The sequence below is a fragment of the Lepisma saccharinum genome, chromosome 2 (assembly GCF_977018435.1).
Source record: "Lepisma saccharinum chromosome 2, izLepSacc3.1, whole genome shotgun sequence".
In the NCBI taxonomy this organism is placed as follows: Eukaryota; Metazoa; Arthropoda; class Insecta; order Zygentoma; family Lepismatidae; genus Lepisma; species Lepisma saccharinum.
In genome coordinates, this window is record NC_139230.1 from 35,889,506 (window position 1) to 35,909,646 (window position 20,141).

Below are 20,141 nucleotides of genomic sequence, written 5' to 3' on the forward strand. Positions count from 1 at the left end.
ATTAAGTTTATTTCTGTGTAAAGGAGTCCATTTTTGCTTCTCCAATATTAACAGCAGAATTAATCAATTTTCCGGGAATTGCATAACTCGCAGGATAATTCAGACCTCAGAAGGTGTCGTGTCGGTGAATAAACCCTGAATTTCGTGTTTAAGAGTTAATTTCGCTTTTTGCAGTTCATTTCGCATTATTTCGTGACAAAATATGGTCACAAAATGTATCTCACACCTTTCAAAAACATGAGAAATTAACACTACAATGTGTTTTTTCAAATTTCATTTTTTCCTTAAAAACGAAATATTCATGCCCCTACTCATTATGTTTCTAAAATTATTCAAAGACTGTTGTTTTTATTTATAAATTTGGTTTACGTTGTCATATTACAAGTCATTAAAACTTACGAACTTAAAAAAGCAAACGTACCGGTAATCAGTGACGTGCACTGAGGAGTAGCTAGTCTAGCAGAGATAGATCAATCAATCTCAAATCTCTAATTATTTTCAAATCACAATATTTATTGTTTTGTTGAAGCCACAGTTCATATGCAACACTTTTTTTCACGCGCTTCTCGTCCCTCTGTGCGTTCAGCGGCCTAGCTCGCTCTTTCTCCGCCTCACAGTTCCAGGTAGAAACAGGTTTTCGAAGGGAAAGGGAAGATTTCTGCCTCTACCTCCCTTGCCCCCTCGCCCCCGCTCTAATGGTTGAAAGACCGTGGTTTCAGGTCCTCCAGTCTATCTCCTATAGGACAGATAGGGGATTGGTTTCCCTTCAATTCCTTTGTAAATCCTCTAAAGAACTAAGGGGAAATTTTTCTGCAGTTCTGTCCTCTGTATTTACACTACTTTTTACACGGTGTACAATATGTATGTATAATATGGGATGTACTTTTATTATTTATGCAATTGGAACGTCTTATGTGCAGACAAAAAAAATATGCTTTTTTTTAAAATATGGAATATATAATGATTAAACAAATATTTGCTCACGCTCTCTCTTGCTCTCGTTTTAGTAGTGTTTTATTTAAATATACTAATCTCTTGGCCTCCAATAAAAAAATGGGTAAGCTAAACAATCATAAATACGGATGTATTTATTTGGGCAAATGAACGCGCGTTCTAATTCTTGTTGTTGGTTTGGTTTATTTTACTTCGCTTTTCTGTCACATTTGGTTATCGCGAAAATGAGGATGAGTGATGATATAATGAAATTGATGAAGGGACCTCGCAAAGAACAATTCAGGCCGGATTCGTGACGAGCGTGCATTCTTGTTCTTATGTGTTGTACTCTGCCTGCAGTGAATAATGAGAAAATTAGAAATGAAAAATGTATCCCAGAACTCAAAAAGCCAAATGAATATCATTGAAGAAAGTAGAAAAATGGTTTGTTTAAAGTTGTGCTTTGTTACCCATCGTTTTTTCTAGCTGTATAGATTTAATCGGAATAAGTAGCTAAGAGCTTGGAAAGTCGTGAGGGACAATCATAAACAGAGAATTCTAGGCTTCTGATTTCACAGTGCCCTGCAGATGCACTTGGAGGAAATTATTTGTATTTTCTTCTCTCTTCCATCGCTTTATCTAATTTCTGCCATGACGATGAACGTTGATTAAATTAAACGGCGAAGAAACACTCATGCAAAGGCCAGGGCTCGAGCCCGGATCCTTCAGTAACAAGGTCGTGAGATGGGGAAATTATGGAAATCAAACAATGCAAAATTTTTGAAAAAACGTTAATCATATATAAAGATGGTATTTAAAAAATTCAATTGAAAATTACTACTCAGGAAAAATGCAGTTTGTTTTACCGATACACACGTATCCGAATGGTTAGCGCCTTCCTCACATATTTGTTGTCGGCCGACCTCCGTGGGGGAGTGCAAGTGGTCGCGGATCTGTACCCGATGGAGGCATATAGTGGTTCGGATCCCACATTAAACTATAGGTCTAGTCCCGATTAGCCTTTCTGTGTATAAAGTGGACTTAAAACGTCAAATCAACAATCAAATCAACCAACCATGGGGGAGTGGTTACCACAGCGCACTACAACAGCAGGAGTTCCTGGTTCGAACCCCTACCTGGACATGGGTGTTCCTTGTGTTTGTCCCTTCATTAATTTTGTTGTATCATCTTCGCGATTAATCAAATGTATAAAAAAGCGAATCAAATCAAATCATTCATTGATTGATTGTTTGATTTGGTTTATTTTACTTCGCTTTCCGCCATATTTGGCTAATCGCGAAGACGATGCGATAAAATTGATGAAGGGACACACAAAGATCGCCCATTGCCAAGCAGAGATTCAAACCCGGCATCTCTGGCTCAGTAGTCAAATCAAATCGTTTTTGATTTTCGAAAGTGGGTGGAAGTTATGTGTACAATGTTTTGTACTCATTCCTAACTTTGCAATTTTTCCTGTATTTGACATTCATCTTTTAGGAATAGTGGGGCCTAAAATGGGGAGGGGATTATGACCCGTTGGGCACGCCACTCATTGCTACCCCAAGTGTCGACGTCACCGCACGTCACTGCCGGTAATAGGACGAGACTATTTTAGAATTACACATAGACTAAATGAGACCGAATTACAGTCTCAATATGTCTATCATCACCGAAAATGAAGGCCTACAGTGAAGTTGCTTTCACATTCATTTATTATTTTTGTTATTACTGTTGAGGTGAAAATTGAAGGTATGAAAGGAGGTGCTGACCCGAATACAATAAGTGTGCAAGCACCATCCTTGCACCCCTCTGGTGCCGCCTATAGCTAAACAGTTACTGTACTTGAACACTCAACAGAAAATCTGAAATGCAATTGTACAATTTTGCTTTCGTTTTCTGTTTGCAGACTATATGAAACAAATTTTTAAAATTGATAGGGAAAGTTATATAATTTCATGAGTTGTAATTCACTGCAGTTCTGTGGATAGAGCAAAACAGTGAATTAATATATTGAATTTTCTCTCTCCAGGCAACACCATGTCCTAAAGAACCTAACAAGGAAATGATAAATGATGGTGCATCATGGACTATCATCAGCACAGACAAAGCGGAATATCAGTTCTTTGAGGGGATGGGCCCTGTCAGGTCGCCTGTCACTCCCGTTCCTGTTGTCCATAGCCTTCATGTAAGTCTTAAGTTTAAATTCACTGTATTAGCACTTTTCTTTCAAGGCTGTTTGAAATCTGAGCCTATGAATCCATTACAATGGCGCATACTCGTACATGTTTATGTTTAGTTCTTTCAATCTTGCCACAAAAGTATTTTATTGTTTTACAGTTTCCTAATTTAATTTGTATTATTTTATTTACTAATAAACATGCTGGCAGTATTAATTTACAACCATAATTGAACATTCAGCTCCAAAAACTGGATATGGAACTTAAGGAAAGGTTAAATTTATAGCTGTGTGACTCTCATAAGTTGTCATCTAATATGACGTCAACTTGATTTGGATGTTAAATCACTCACTTCTGTGGATAAAAATAAGTTAACATAAATGTAAATAAAGATAAATTGTAGCTGAAAGTGTAGAAAGCCAAACCTAAAATTATACTGTGGTCACAAGACAGACACAAATGCATGTGTTTTACACACAATTAATTACAACATTCACTAAAGCAAGGCCTAGTAAATTTGCAAATTCTTAGCCAAGTATATATTTGGGTGTACTCAAACACTTGATTTACATTCCTGTGCATGATTTCTTACTAAACAGATGTGAATTATTTTTGTTTTGCTTAAGTTGTGTGTGTATACTCAATCATGTTCATTTCTGAATACGTTAAATTTGATGAACTAATTTTTGCACTTGTAGACCCATATATTGATGTAATTTATTAAAAAGAAATTGTCTTATTTTCAGTTGAATGGTGGTGGTGATGTGGCAATGCTTGAACTTACTGGTGAGAATTTCACTCCAAATTTGAAAGTTTGGTTTGGTGATGTTGAAGCAGAAACGATGTACCGATGTCAAGAAAGTATGTTGTGTGTGGTGCCAGACATTTCATCTTTCCGTGGAGAATGGCTTTGGGTTCGGCAACCTACTCAGGTGTGTATAATAATCAAAATTCTCATTTAGTACACAGGCTATATATATTAAGTGCTATCTATATTCTAAACATAATACAAAATAATCATAACCATATTTAGAGGGAAAGTTTTTGCTGGTCCATATTCCTTTCATCGGTTTAGTTAATATTTTTGTTAATTACATAATCAGTGGAGCCCGGATTTTTAGGTGCTAAAAATTGCAGAAATAGGCAAGCAAAAACATGCTGAAACAGGCATTAATTCTGAGTATCATGATCAGTAGCGTAGCGTCCTAGTATACCCATATGCCCAGCGTTCCCTGATTTAAAATTTTAAAAATGTGTAAATATAAAGTAAAACGTGACTAATTATATACATGTTTGAGCATTATGGCATTATAAAAGCTAATTTCTCGATCCGTCTACAACGCTCCACTAACAGCTCTCGTTGTAGCATTTCTCTAATGTCTCTGCTTGCCGGATGCCGGCTAGGTTTGGCATACAGGACCATGCCTTCCTGGAGGTGGAGAGGAGGAGGGAAAGCTTGTCCCTTGGATCTCTACAGCACGGGCGAAATGCTCTCGCCATACGCGGGTGTACGGAGCACCTGATTGGTTCTAGGGGCCATGTGACCTTTCCTGCCTTCCGATTCAAGGCGCTGTACTTCCGATGCAGACAACAGAAGTAGAATTCCTACCCAATTTTTCACGCTCGTGCTGTGTGATGCTACAATACGCAATATTCACTGATGTATCTTTAATGACCACTGTATTGTGTAATTTATCGCAAGAACAGTGAAGTGCATTAAAAAGTAAAAGAACAAAACAGTTTTTGTCAAACAAGTTGATAAAGTCCTCGTGGTAGAAGTTCAGCCTGTGGCTGCTCTACCACCTAACCCGCAAAACTATTTATTTAAAAAAAATATTTTTTCGTTAGTATCTTACTGCCTAAAATTGTGCCAGTGGAAATGTTTAGCATTCGTTTCAAAACTCTTAACATCATATGATCTCTTGACAAAATTATTTTAAAATGTCTATCAGCATTCTCAAGATGCAATAAACAGTAGTCTGAAACTCTGAATTACTAATAGGTACTGTTACATCAGTAGGGTGTACGATTGTACAGAGTGTTTTGCACAGCACGCTAAGATGCCAGAGGTTTCCGGTTTGAATCCCGGCCTACGCATGTTTGTTCTTTGTGAGTGTGACTTCATCAATATCATCAGTCATATCCTATTTGCGATTAGCCAAAAGTGGTTGAAAGCGAAGTAAAATAAACCAAATCAATCAATAGTTGTATCATCCACAACAATGAAGTCTAATGTTGTTCTAGAGGTGCTTGTGATTCAGGCAGTTTTTTTAAATTACTTGCGTCATGCCTAAAGGTTTCCTTTATTATAAAATACTGTTTTGCTACACATGTGTTATACGTGCGGAGCAAAATACTCCGAATGGTGTACGGTGTTTCTGACTTGAGCAATCTAATTAAAAATGGTATAAAACACCAGTGCTCCAAGCATTTGTTGCACACTGAATCATCTTATTTTCTAGATGAAACATGCATGGATCATGTTTTATAGGAACCTGGCTGACTTCATGTAATAAACACAATGAGATTGTGATTTTAAATAGACAATACATATGTTGGCTAATTCCATAAGTAAACTCTTAAGCAAAAAAAAAGGCCTGCCCTGGCGTTCCCATCCGAAATGTTCATGCTACGCCATTATCATGATAGTGAAATTTGATTTTCCATTTATCCACTGCTTCAAGAGATTTGATTTTGAAGACTTTTCCTTTGGAACTCTCCAAGTTTCACAATACACAATAAAAAAACATTAATCATAAAGCATTTTAGAAAATTGTGTGCCTTCCTTCATTTAATGACACGCTCTTAGACACTGGCAACTGAAACGTGCAATTTTACTCACATTAAAATTTTCACATAGTGTTGTTTGTTATGTCCTGAAACATGTGTAAGTACTCTACACCTACAGATCCACTCACAGCACAAAATAGGCATTGAGGGAATAATTAGCAGATTAATATGATAGAAATGTAGTACGTAGTAGCACTAGTAGTAAATTACAGTTCTCATAAACACATCCTTTTGTAAACCTCTCTGAGAACCTCAAATAAACTGATAAAAGTAAAAGGAATTTTTTTAATGTTAATTTGCATAATTTTGCATAAAAATTAAAATGTAAGTTAGTTATAAATGTAAATAATATTATATTAATTTTCACTAAAGTCAAAATTGTTTTGAATGTTAATTTGCATCATTGTGGATCAAAATGAAAATGTAAATAATATTCTGAGTATTTTGTTCTTCATTTTTTGCATATTTATGAAATTTTACATGCCTTTTTGCCTCCCCTATTTTAGCCAATTGGATTGTGTGTACTTCCAGACTGTCCTTTTAATAGAGAGTGAAGTTTTGTCTATTTGCATTTTCCTTAATTGAAATTTATAGACTGTCGACTAATGCTTTAAAAGAACTAAAAGAAGAAAGCTTATGCTACTTTTTATAAGTCCATTTGCTATGGAGAAGTCCAGTATTTACCTTACAAATAACATGCTCTAAAACTGCAGGTAGGGATTGCGTGCTTTTCCTGAGAAGTTACAGGGAACATATTTTTGTACAGCCAGCCTTGTGATTGATTCATATCCCTCCCCCCCTGCCAAGCCAAGCATTCCTAAAAAAAGCATCATATACAGGAAAATATGGCAAAATACAGGGTGTTTCAGAATTAATTGAGGGCTTACAAAAATGTATTGCAAGTAAGGTATTGATTGAGTTGGTGTTTTTCAGTCCACTTTATGCACAGTAAGGCTAATTGGGGCTGGACCTACAGTTTAAAATGGGATCCGAACCACAATGTGCCTCCACCGGCTATCGAACCCAGGACCCGTTGATTACAAGGCGACGACACAACCACTACACCATCGGGGAGGACACAAGTAAAGTATTGAACTTATGTTAATGAAACAAGTCCAGAATGAACGAGGAATGCAAACAGTTTTTTTTGACACCTAGAAATGTTCAATGCGTGCACCACGGGTGACACACATTGACACGATAGTCTAGTTCTTGCCAAACTTGCATCAACATGGGTCTGTCGATAGTGTCTGTGATGATATGATCCCTTAGGTCTGCAATATCAAGTGTCATCGGTGGGAGGAGTACCCTGTCTTTGATGAAACTCCACAAAAGGAAGTCACACAGTGTAAGGTCCGGTGATCTTGGGAACAAAACACTGTGAGTGATGTGAGTGTCACCTAGTGTAAGGGATTGAACTCTCGACTTAAGAAAACATACACACAAACTGTTTGCATTCCTCATTTGTTTTGGACTGGTTTCATCAATGTAAGATCAATACTTTACTTGCAATAAATTTTTGTAACCCCTCAATTATTTCTGAAACACCTGTTATAGAGCTGAGTAATAATTAAAAAGGACACACTTATGAAAATTGTGAACACATCACTGTTGGCAATAATTTGACAAATTACTTAGCTAGGGTGCAGAATTCTTGCTTCAGAATTGCCACAGAAATACATTATATATTTTTTTCTTTCCTCAGGTGCCAGTCTCTCTCGTTAGAAACGATGGTATAATATATGCCACTGGACTCACGTTCACATATACTCCAGAACCTGGTCAGCGGCAACACTGTCCTGCGGCCGAAGAAATAATGAGAAGCAGTACAAGTCATCTGAGTCGAATGCCAGCAATAACTGATGTTTCTGCCGTACAATACGATCAACAACAGCCTCAACCGGGAGGCATGTGAGGAAAATCTTATTGCGTGTGTATCAACTCAGGAAACTATGACTGAATACATGACTCCAGAAAATAGAAAATAGTTTTGTGATTTGACGTGCGAAATGTTGAATGAACTAGGAATACAATTAACTGCAGTTGTACGATAGTTTCATTTGGTCATCGCTGAACATTCTGAAGTTCAGTGTGACTTCGAGTGGAGGTTTTGGAAAAAATATAGAGACGGATACTTCTGTGACAGTGGGTGTTTTCTATTACCTCATGTTTGTTGATTTTTTGAACTCTGTATATACAAATAACACAAATTGTGTTGGTAGTAATGTTCTTTTAGGACAAAAGATATACCAAACATAAAAATATAAAGACTAATGCTTAGATTTTGCAAAGGTGCAAGTGGACTTCTCTGTTCGTAGGGATTCAGTCTTGTTTTAGTTTATTTCTTGAAGTGAAACAAGGGAAAAGCAGAAAAAAACACATTAATATATTTACTGTTAGAGAGTGTTAGAAGAAAGTGCTGTCACTTTATAGTGTCAGAAGAAAGTGTATTTGGTGGTCTGCATTTTTACTAGAGAAATATATGTGGCAGAAAGTTGGTATTGTTTTATATACAAATGGTTTTATCATTTTACACTATTTACTTTCATTACTGTACATAAAGACCTGGAATTTAAACTGTGAAGAAATAGAACTCTTGTATGGTGAATCACATTCTTTGAACAGGATGTGTGCAATATCTTAGTAGGTTGTGGTGTTACTTGGGAAGGACAGAGGGTCCAGTGATTGGTTTACAATGGAAATTTATTCTAGAAGAGCAGGAACCGAAGACTATGACAGAACATCTACATGTTTCTGAAGTTTACATTTTCCCCATGGCTGTAGATTATATCCAAAGAAGAAAATAGTAATAAATAAATAAATAAAGAGTATCCATGTTTCTAGATGAACTAATAGGCTGAATGGCAAGACAAGCCAAGTACTACATAATGACCAGTGGCATACCAGTTCAGAATTTCTGTGTCCGAAATAACATGCTTCCATTTTTGTTAAATATGTTTGCTGACAAATGTTGGAACAGAAAATTGTTTGACAGTCATATTATTTAATTTAATGAAATTCATGACACAGGAAAGCTTATTTTAACTTTTCCTTACTACCTACCTACTTATATTGATTGAGCATAAACGAATGTTTTGGCAGTTGTTATTGTGTCCATGTGCAATTAATTTTTATATATATATATAGATATATCTATGTTTCGGTTGTGGTAGCTTGGTGAAAAGAATGTAAGAGACATGAAAATCTATTTTGTTAGACTCCTCATTTTGTACAGAGAGTAAAGCAACCAGACTCTATGTACAGTATTTAAGCATGTTTTAAATTACTTAATACAACCTGTGTTACTCATATCAAAGCAATAAATAGATCATAAACTTGACAAAATTATATTAGTTTTGTTATTGTTTCTTCTCTTTAGTAATTATTTACTGGACAATATTGGTAAACATGCATTGTAATAAGCAGGTAAAAGTAAGATATGCATACCATTTGTGCGTATGTATGTATGTGTGCGTATGTGTGTGTGTGTGTGTGTATGGTATGTGTTAAATCGGTCACTACATTTGTATATACATCTCATATATACAAGTAGTTATACTGTAACCACATTCTTAAACTGGATTGTTTCAAGTATTGCAAAGTTAAAATTTGGTAATTGGGTTACCAATTTTTCATACCTCTTTTGAAATGTTAATCATAAAATGGCAATAAATAGATATATCTTTACAACTTTTTAGTTTTATTGTTGAGGCATTTGAAAAAAAATGCCTTATTTTTGGGCAAGAAACAGAATGTGGGAAAATTCAAAATTGTAAAATTTGAAGTATTGTGTCCCACAATATCCACACACAATTTGTTTCATATATCAGGATTCAATTGAACTGTGATATAGAATTCACATTCCATGTGAAATCAACAAGTGAAGAGGCACTTTTCAACCTCACATATTTTGATTCATTTGAAATTTGGCATACTGAAAGGGCCACTTGAGGTAGGAAATTATGCAACTTTGCAGATCCATATCTTTTGCATTTCCGAAAATAAGGTGTTGCAAACTGTGCTATGTCGACCATTTTTTCCAACATCTTGTTAACTTTAAATTGCATTATTTCGGCAACCATGGCAGCTATAGAAGTGATTCGGATTTCTTTGGAAAGGTCTTGAAGGGCTCTTTCACACATGCCTGTGCCATTGTAAAAAAAACAAAAACAATTGAAGGTGGTGTTAAAAAAACTTTGGTAGCCATTTTCTCTAAAACAGGTTTTTAATTTTTTTTCAAAAAATTACGTGCCATACATACACTTCAATAAGTATACAAAATTTAAAAATGGGACACCAATGGGATCTGAAGTTATGTTACATTTAGGTTAGGTAATGGATGATAACAGATTTTGATAGACAAATTCCTAATATTCAAAAATAAAAGTCTAACAGAAATCAAATACAATATTGTTTGAATTAACATACATGAATATGATGTTTAAATTCCCGTTTATTAGAAATACAGGGTGACTCCAAAGTACTGTTCCATGTGCAACTCCATTATTAGTGCACCTAGCACAAAATGAAAAGAGGGGAAAGTTGGTGGAAATAGGTGAGCTTTAATCTTAATCTTAGAGTCAGTTCGGCTATTCTTCGTTGATGTTTCTTTAATAATGGAGTTTAAGGTGTGCGGGTTATTAACCCACAGCACCCGATCTTGGTGATAGGTCTGCTACCTTGACCTCCAAGAATGCCGATTTTCTGTAGAGGATTTCTCCAAGATCCCTCTTCACCACAAGGCAGTGGTTCTCTCTCTATTACTCCCAAGAGAGTGGGTTGCCGCTTCTGCCATCTGTACCAAAGGACTCCTTCTCCGCCACATCTGCCATTGAGGACTTCGTGGTAACCCTGGCAAGGGGCCCTTACATGGTACTATCAGCCGGAGCCAGCTGAATCATGTATTTTTAAAGAGGTGCTACTCCTCTAGGTTCATTCGCCTCCTCCGACATTGAGATGTTCATCCATCTTCTTCCACCTTTGACCATTAGGTTGCTTCTTAGTCTGGCTCCTCCTCACTAGCCTGCCCGACATGGGAGACCCTGCCAGTAGCTATGCTACCGCCAGTATAGCCTAGTGAATCATCAGAATAGGCCTCCCCGATGGCGCAGTGGTAGCATCGTCACCTTGTAATGAAGGGGTCCCGGGTTCGATACCCAGTGGAGGCACATAGTGGTTCGGATCCCACTTTAAACTGTAGGTCCAGTCCCAATTAGCCTTACTGTACATAAAGTGGACTTAAAACACCAACTCAATCAATCATCAGAGCATGCAAACCCCACCACCAACTACAAGGTCATGCAACCACTAGGTGGGGAATGTTATTTTAGAAATGAAAAATGAAAATCTTGCTTATGGAGATCACAAATGAAGTCAGTTTTATCATCCACTCCAGCACATTGTTTACACATCTGACACATAATCCAACCTTTGCCATAGTAAGTACACTCTGAATTAGTATTATCACTATGAGAACTGTCAGTCCTAACAGTGATCATTATACCCCTATTGTTACCACAGAAAACACAATGCCACAACAAAATGGCATCTTGAATGGACAGGATGAACCATATGCAAGTAACCTTATTATATGCTTTAAACACCTAAATATTTGTGATTATTTTCAGTTACTATTCTCTTCATGCAGTGCTGAAAAAAATCACTTCTCTTACATCAAGAGGACTTGCAATAACATTTTTTTGCCATAAACTTTAAACAAAAGATAGTGAGCAAAACAAACTCTCACCAATAGGCTTCACCTCAACTGCAGAGATAGTAAATGATTGCCCACATAGCAGTACCAGTGACCAAGCAGAAATTACAAATGATCCTTTTGCCTTGGGGAATCATTTTGCCCTGGTCTCCCCTACGTGAAAGGTTTAAAAGGCATTTTGAAGTACAAATAGGGGTTTTAGGCATTTCATCATCATCCTATCCTGCCTCTGGGTGTATTGGCATAGAAGTCGAGCCTCTCCATTTTCTTCTGGTCTTCCACCACTCCTCTCTTTCCTCAGTGTTTCAATCTTGTCCTCTTCTCCTAACACTCTTCACTACCTGCTCTTTCCATCGACATCTTGGTCTCCCCTTTGGCCTTGTTCCCACTCCTTGTGCAAAGACTGGCAGTCTTTATGCACCCAACCTCTTCATGTCTCCGAAACATCTCATCTGTGCCTGACCTATTCTGTCCTGAAGCTTCACCAACCCCACGGTCTGTCAGATCTCCTCATTCCTTATTCTATCTCTTCTAGTCATTCCCAATATACTCCTTAAGAATTTCATCTTCACTGCCTGCATCTTTCTTTTGTCTTTCTCTGTCATTGTCCAAGAGTTTGCTCGATACATAATTATTGGTACATGGTATGTGTTGTATATATATTACTTTCTTGCATTTCATAGGTACATCCCCATTCCATATAAATCTTTGAATGCTTTGATAGAGTCCACCACCCACTTGTCCTCTTCTGTTTATCTCCTCATCAATTCTTCCACTTATCTCAATTAGATATTTGAAACTCTCCACTACCCTCAACTCTTCCATGTCCATCTTTATTCTTGGTTCATTTCTGACTCTGTTTCTTGTCATTATTAGCACCTTACTCTTTTCTGCACTGAATATCATTTCTGCCTTTCTGATTTCCTCATTCCAACTATCAAGCTGTCTCTGTACTTCTTCCCTGTTTCCCCATATTACTAAATCATCAGCGAACAACAGGGCCTTCATCTCATCCTCTCCTATCTTCTTCCCACCTCTTCATTAATTGCATCCATTGTAATTATGAAGAGCAGTGGGGAAAGAGCACTACCCTGTTTTAGTCCCATTACTTATACTGAACCACTCCATTCTACCCACTGATGTCTTCAGAAAGCTCTGGTGGCCTTGTATGTGCTTTGCACTCTACACACTATCTCTTCCTCAATGCCTTTCTCTCTTAGAGCCTTCCAAATCTTTGTTCTGTCCATGCTATCATATACATTTTCTATATCTAGGAATGCCATAATCAAATAATTTCCATACTCGTAGTGCCTTTCCTGTAATTGCCTTATGGTCAATATCAGATCTACTGTTGATCTGCCTCCTCTAAATCCATACTGTTCCTCTCTCATGTTCAGCTCTGTTACTTTCCTTATTCTTTTCTCTAATATTTGTTATACACCTTTGCTGAGTGACACATAAGTGTTATTCCCTTGTAGTTTTTACATTCTTTTCTGTCCCTCTTTTTGAATATGGGAACTATTAGTCCCTTTGTCCAATCTCTTGGCACTTCTCTCTCTGCACACCAATCACGCCTGCTCCTAGTATAATTTCCACTGGCACTTCATCTATTCCTCTCTTCATTTTCTTCAATGCTTCCTACACTTCTTTCCATGTGAGATTCCTTCACTTCTTCATGTTAATTTCCTTTTTTCATGTTCAACAATTTCTCAAAATGATTTCTCCACATTCTCCGTATTTCTTCCTCCTCTTCTACAACATTTCCCCTTTCATCCCTTAGCTTGCAGTCTCCTCTTTTTTTTCTTCTCTCTCTCACTAATCCATACAATACTTTCTTGTTCCCATACTTTGGCCCATTCTTCCATTCTCTTTCTTCCTTTACTACTGCCTTGCCTCTTTCTTCTTTTCAATGTACTCCTTTCATGCATTTTTGATTTAACTTTAAATCATTTTCTAAATGCATCATTTTCACTGCCTCTCTATCTCTAGTTCTTTCATTCCACCATGGTGTTTCTTTCTTCTTTCTTTTGTTGCTGGTCCTTCCACGTACATTTTTGGCTGCCTCTACAAATTCTGTTTTAAATCTTGTCCATTCTGTTTCTACTCCTTTGGGTTCATCTCTTGGCACTTTAGTATGCAATATTTCTTGATATTTCTCTTTTATCATCTTATCTTTCAATTTCCACACTCTTATCCTTCTCTTTTGTTCCACCTTTCTATCTTTTATTTTCAATCTCCTCACATCTCCTATTAGTAGCCTGTGGTCACTGTCTAAGTTTTTGCTGGGTATTACTTTAATGTTATTCATAATCCTCTTTACTTCCTTGTTTACCAATATATAATCTATTACAGACTTTTGTTCATTATTCCAACTGTATCTTGTAATTTTATTTGTGGGGCATACACTTTCATTATTTCTATTACTTTTCTTACATTCATTTTTAGTTAGTTATTCTGTCATTTACCCTCTCTACTTCCTCACTTATTCCACTTCGGACTACAAATCCAACCCCACTTCTGCTCTCTTCAGTACCTCTGCCCAGTTCAGTTTATAGTCTTTCCTCAATTTCATTTCTCCTCATCCTTTCCATTTCATTTCGCTCATTCCAAAGATGTCGATTCCTCTTCTCTCCATTACATCCACAATTTCTTCAGTCCTTCCTGTCAGTGTTCCAATATTCAATGTCCCTATTTGTAGCCCGCATCCAGTCCAGCTTACTTCTATCTTTTCTCGAATTTTTTTTGCTTTCAGTTGTCAGCTAATCGGGCCTCTCACAGCCTACACCTGGGTTTTGGGGCTGGCAACTGTGAGTTCTCAGGTACACTCTGAGGCATTTATAGAAATTTATTATTTATTTATTAATGTCTTGTTTTAAATGGCAGAGTTAAGGCCATACAAAGCCTTTTCTTCCACTCAACCATATACATAGAACTTTACATATACAATTTGATTCATTTAAGCATTTTAGGTCCTATAGAATTTCAGTAGAGGAGTGATGTGTACAAGAAATACAAATATCTCTAAGTAGCATATATCTAGGATGTAGAAGAAAAAAATAGGTATGGAACTAGAAATCCTTGCCCTACTTACAAGTTTTGAGGTGGACAGGTAAACATGAAATCTTAAGAAGAAAATATTTTAACAGAATAGTTCCTGCACTGTGGCTTGTGCCCAAGTCACATAAACATTACCTTTATAAGCCAACATCCCGGTTAAAAAAATATTTTTTTTTTTTTTTTGTTGTTGCAGCCAACTGGGTGCCACCTAAAGTATTTCACTGTTGTCACATTAATTGCAGCTTTCATTTTGTTATTGTTCGTGTGGCAAGAAGAAAATAGTTACTGAAAGGATTACATGTTCAGAGATGTGACAGTTACTTGAGACAATTTTGAGTTTGGAGCATATTTTTCTTTCCATTATGATGTTGTTGCTAAGACTTAGTGTTTACAACAATCAATGCTAATTACCAATGGGTAAAGAAACACATTGGAAGATGAAACATTAATATTCTTTGTCGAAAAGTCACTGAAATGAAGCGAAAAAAACTAAGTTACATTGCAAATACATTTCAGTGTGCTCCATCATTCATGTGTCACTCCACCTCACTTCATATGTAGATACATTCAAGTGCATGACTGGATGACTGCTCACACCATATCAGTAGTTTTTGGATGAGAAGAACAATTGTAAAATAACTTTGTGTCAAGTTTAAGGTGTTAAATGAGTGTGCCAGTTTATCTGAATTGAAGTGTACTATAGCAACATCATGTGATTGTTGTAGTTGAGTCCCCTCGCACACACTCACACAGTAGACTCACGATTATCCTAGCTAATTAGGACCGAGACTACCTCGGAAATGGAAAAACTCAGATAATACAGAGATAATGTGCTAATAGGTCTTAAATGACGAAACAACACTTAAAACTGTATAGTAATTATTTATTACTAGTACAACATAAATGAGAAGATTACTTTTTCAAAAATTCCTTCATAGTTTTTTGGACTGCTCATATTCACCTTTCTTCGTCATTTTCTGTGCTAAACCACTGACACCGCTCACACTTTGGCTCACCCACTTTTCAATGTCCTTCCGCTTACGTCTCCAATCTCCAACAGTCACTTCCCCGACACCATAATCAGCAGCAACCTTTTTAATAGACTCACCTTTATCCAACCTTTTTATTGCGTTGAATTTTGTTTGCAGAGAAGCCTCACACACCTTTTCCGTTTGCCACTCATACTACATTACTCACTTAGAATAGGCCCTCCACAAATTTAAACACCACTGTAACAATCGGATACACGGACAATGTAACGAACTTGTGCATCGCGGATGGGGACTTGACTCCAACTTACTAGTAGTAAACAAACAGGGGGTGCGTTATGGAGCATGATTTTTTCCAACCACTCCCTCGGTTAACTCGGAGCCTTAGTTAATCGTGAGTCTACTGTGTGTATATATATACCGGGTGGTCCAAAAGTCCCGGAACGGTCAAATATCGTGAGAAATACACATCAAATCGGAAAACGAAAAAATACGTGTTTAATAAGTGAAAGAAAGCTATTCAATTATATCACACTTGATTCCCCACCCCTGCCCCCTGGGAGTGGGGCAGGGGGCAACTGTGAAATTTGAAATGGCCCATTTTGTATTGTAGAATCAGATTCTATGTAAGAAAATAACCGGGTTTCTGTACTACATTTCACGTAACCCAGGAACAAGGACGTGGATGTAGTAGTATTTTGTTCCCAACGGGGTGCTTGTTTTAGGTGAGTCCCCTCGCCTCTCACCATCGGGGATCTTGTAGTAAGTGAGTCCCCTCACCTCTCACTATCAGGGTGCTTGTTGTAGGTGAGTCCCCTCACCTCTCACCATCAGGGTGCTTGTTGTAGGTGAGTCCCCACACCTCTCACCATTGGGGTGCTTGTTGTAGGTGAGTCCCCTCACCTCTCACCATCAGGGTGCTTGTTGTAGGTGAGTCCCCACACCTCTCACCATTGGAGTGCTTGTTGTAGGTGAGTACCCACACCTCTCACGATTGGGGTGCTTGTTGTAGGTGAATCCCCTTGCCTCTCACCATCAGGGTGCTTGTTGTAGGGGAATCCCCTCACCTCTCACCATCAGGGTGCTTGTTGTAGGTGAGTCCCCTCACCTCTCACCATTGGAGTGCTTGTTGTAGGTGAGTACCCACACCTCTCACGATTGGGGTGCTTGTTGTAGGTGAATCCCCTTGCCTCTCACCATCAGGGTGCTTGTTGTAGGTGAGTCCCCTCACCTCTCACCATCGGGGTGCTTGTTGTAGGTGAGTCCCCTCACCTCTCACCATCAGGGTGCTTGTTGTAGGTGAGTCCCCACACCTCTCACCATTGGGGTGCTTGTTGTAGGTGAGTACCCTTGCCTCTCACCATCAGGGTGCTTGTTGTAGGGGAGTCCCCTCGCCTCTCACCATCGGGGATCTTGTAGTAGGTGAGTCCCCTCGCCTCTCACCATTGGGGTGCTTGTTGTAGGTGAGTCCCCACACCTCTCACCATCAGGGTGCTTGTTGTAGGTGAGCCCACACCTCTCACCATTGGAGTGCTTGTTGTAGGTGAGTACCCACACCTCTCACGATTGGGGTGCTTGTTGTAGGTGAATCCCCTTGCCTCTCACCATCAGGGTGCTTGTTGTAGGGGAGTCCCCTTGCCTCTCACCATCAGGGTGCTTGTTGTAGGTGAGTCCCCTCACCTCTCACCATCAGGGTGCTTGTTGTAGGTGAGTCCCCACACCTCTCACCATTGGAGTGCTTGTTGTAGGTGAGTACCCACACCTCTCATGATTGGGGTGCTTGTTGTAGGTGAATCCCCTTGCCTCTCACCATCAGGGTGCTTGTTGTAGGGGAGTCCCCTCGCCTCTCACCATCGGGGATCTTGTAGTAGGTGAGTCCCCTCGCCTCTCACCATCGGGGTGCTTGTTGTAGGTGAGTCCCCTCACCTCTCACCATCAGGGTTCTTGTTGTAGGGGAGTCCCCACACCTCTCACCATTGGAGTGCTTGTTGTAGGTGAGTCCCCACACCTCTCACCATTGGGGTGCTTGTTGTAGGTGAGTCCCCTTGCCTCTCACCATCAGGGTTCTTGTTGTAGGGGAGTCCCCTCGCCTCTCACCATCGGGGATCTTGTAGTAGGTGAGTCCCCTCGCCTCTCACCATTGGGGTGCTTGTTGTAGGTGAGTCCCCACACCTCTCACCATTGGGGTGCTTGTTGTAGGTGAGTCCCCTCGCCTCTCACCATTCGGTGTTCTCACCAACCTCAATTCATTTCCTGCTCAAATTGGTATCCCCTCCTTTTCTTGGCACAGTCCCAACCAAAGATACACACCATTGGAAACATTCTGTAACATCTCCAGACTAATTGCATTTGACACTGTACGCATTCTGTCTTTCAATTCCTCGATAACGTTGGGTTTGGTTTCAGAAACTTTGCTTTTCAAGTATCCCCAGTAGAAGAAATCAAGAGGTTGCAAATCAGGTGACCTCGGTGGCCACTCTATGGTGCCCCTTCTACCAATCCACTTGTCAGGGAAAACGTTGTTCAGCACATTGCGAACAATTAAAGCAAAATGAACTTGATCTCCATCTTGTTGATACCAAATATTCGCGAATGCATCCCCAACAATAGTTTGTATTTCAGGTATTGTCTCATTGGTCAATAAATTTACGTACTTTTCAGATGTCAAATTGCCATCAATGAAGTATGGCCCGATATTACGATTACACAATATTCCAGCCCAAACGTGAACTTTTTGCGGTAGCTTCATTGGAGAAACAAGTCCACCACATAAATCGATTATTTCTGTTGAATCGTAGCATCATTTCCTCGCAGTATTCGAGTCTACGATCATAGTTGTCTCCGATGAGTTCTTGCACTAGTTTTATTTTGTACGGATGATACCGATGCGACTTCACAATTCTAAGGATAGATGTTTTACTTACTTCAGTTTGTTGAGCTACTTTTCGACTCGAAGTATGGGTGTTTTCTTGGAAATGCATTAGAACTTTCAAAAATTTCTCGTCGTTTGTAGCAGTTTTAGGTCTTCCACATCGTGGTTCATCCCTGACTGCTCCAGTTCTTTTGAAGTGATCAACAGTTCGATATACAGTAGATTTTGAAATAGGTGCACGATTTGGGAACATATCGTTGAATAAATGTGCAACGTTTCCGTATGATCGTTCCCTATCACCTAACCCCCGCATCATCAGAACTGTTATCCTTTCCCTCTCTGACAATGCCATCGTTGACAGAATACAAACAGTAAAGGATTTTCTATTCTTTCATAGACCTGTTGATACTACAGTACGATCCCCCCCCCCTTTTGTGAGTTGCAAGGAATGCACACAGGGTTACTGAAACTAAATTTGACCTCCCACTATCACATTCTGTAAGATCTCACCTCTTACACAATGATCGCCTTAAGCACGCCACCTTCACCATGGTAGATTACAGGCAGCTCCTCACGCCAAACCGACCTGGTGGCACGATGAGTAAGCCGACTGTGTGTGTATCGTTGTTGGTTGGGAACTGCTCACGCAGCGAACTGCCGACGCAAGTCAAGTAATCGCATGCCCGCATAGAGTTGCCAGATGGCAGACCAGTTACCTTCAAGCAGCCCTATGGGAGCAGGGAAGAAAAACAAATCGAGCCATGATGTAAACAATGAACAATTCAGACGTTTATGCTTTTCGACGTTGGGAATGGAGAAAAGGCGGTGGTGAGCGGGTAATTAAATTCCGGTTACCACAGAGGCGAGGTAGGGGACTCACCTAAAACAAGCACCCAGATGGGAACAAAATACTACTATGTCCACGTGGTTGTTCCTGGGTTACGCGAAATGTAGTACAGAAACCATAAACCGAGAAAAAGTAAATGAGTTTAGAAAGGGGTGGCAACCTAAAGTAAACTTGATAAAAGATAAAGACGGTGATTTTCTAGCTGACCCAAGCGATATTCTAAATAGATGGAAGAATTACTTTAATGACCTTTTAAATGTCCATGTAGGAGATAAATCAGAAGTAAATGAAGTACACACAGCAGAACCTTTAGTTCCAGAACCTAACTTGACTGAAGTTAAAGATGCTATTAAAAGGCTAAAGAATAACAAAGCACCTGGCATTGATTTAATACCAGCTGAGTTAATTAAATATGTTGGAAATTCATTAATATGTCAAATTCATAAATTAATTTGTTTAATATGGAATAAAGAAGAAATCCCTCAACAGTGGAAAGAATCCATAATTGTTCCTGTGTTTAAAAAAGGTGATAAAATGAACTGCAATAATTACCGTGGAATTTCTCTACTCTCAACAGCATATAAAATATTATCTAACATTCTTTTAACAAGACTAACCCCATATGCTAATGAAATTATAGGTGATTATCAATGTGGATTTAAACGCAACAGATCAACTACAGATCAAATTTTTCACATCAGAAAGACACTTGAAAAAAAGTGGGAATATAATCAAAATGTCCATCAGCTATTCATTGATTTCA

At 38.6% G+C, this 20,141-nt stretch overlaps 1 protein-coding gene across 9 annotated transcripts in view; it reads left to right on the forward strand.

The window, feature by feature from the left end:
• Window positions 1-8,168, forward strand: part of LOC145983995 (recombining binding protein suppressor of hairless-like) — a 266,841-nt gene extending 258,673 nt beyond the window's left edge. For all 9 annotated transcript variants that reach the window (XM_083117264.1, XM_083117266.1, XM_083117265.1 and 6 more), the window contains 3 exons: window positions 2,963-3,118; window positions 3,857-4,042; window positions 7,606-8,168. In XM_083117264.1, the coding sequence (XP_082973390.1) occupies window positions 2,963-3,118; window positions 3,857-4,042; window positions 7,606-7,815 (552 nt within the window). In that variant the 3' untranslated portion in view covers window positions 7,816-8,168. The remainder of the gene's footprint in view (window positions 1-2,962; window positions 3,119-3,856; window positions 4,043-7,605) is intronic.
• The last annotated feature ends 11,973 nt before the right edge of the window (window positions 8,169-20,141 follow it).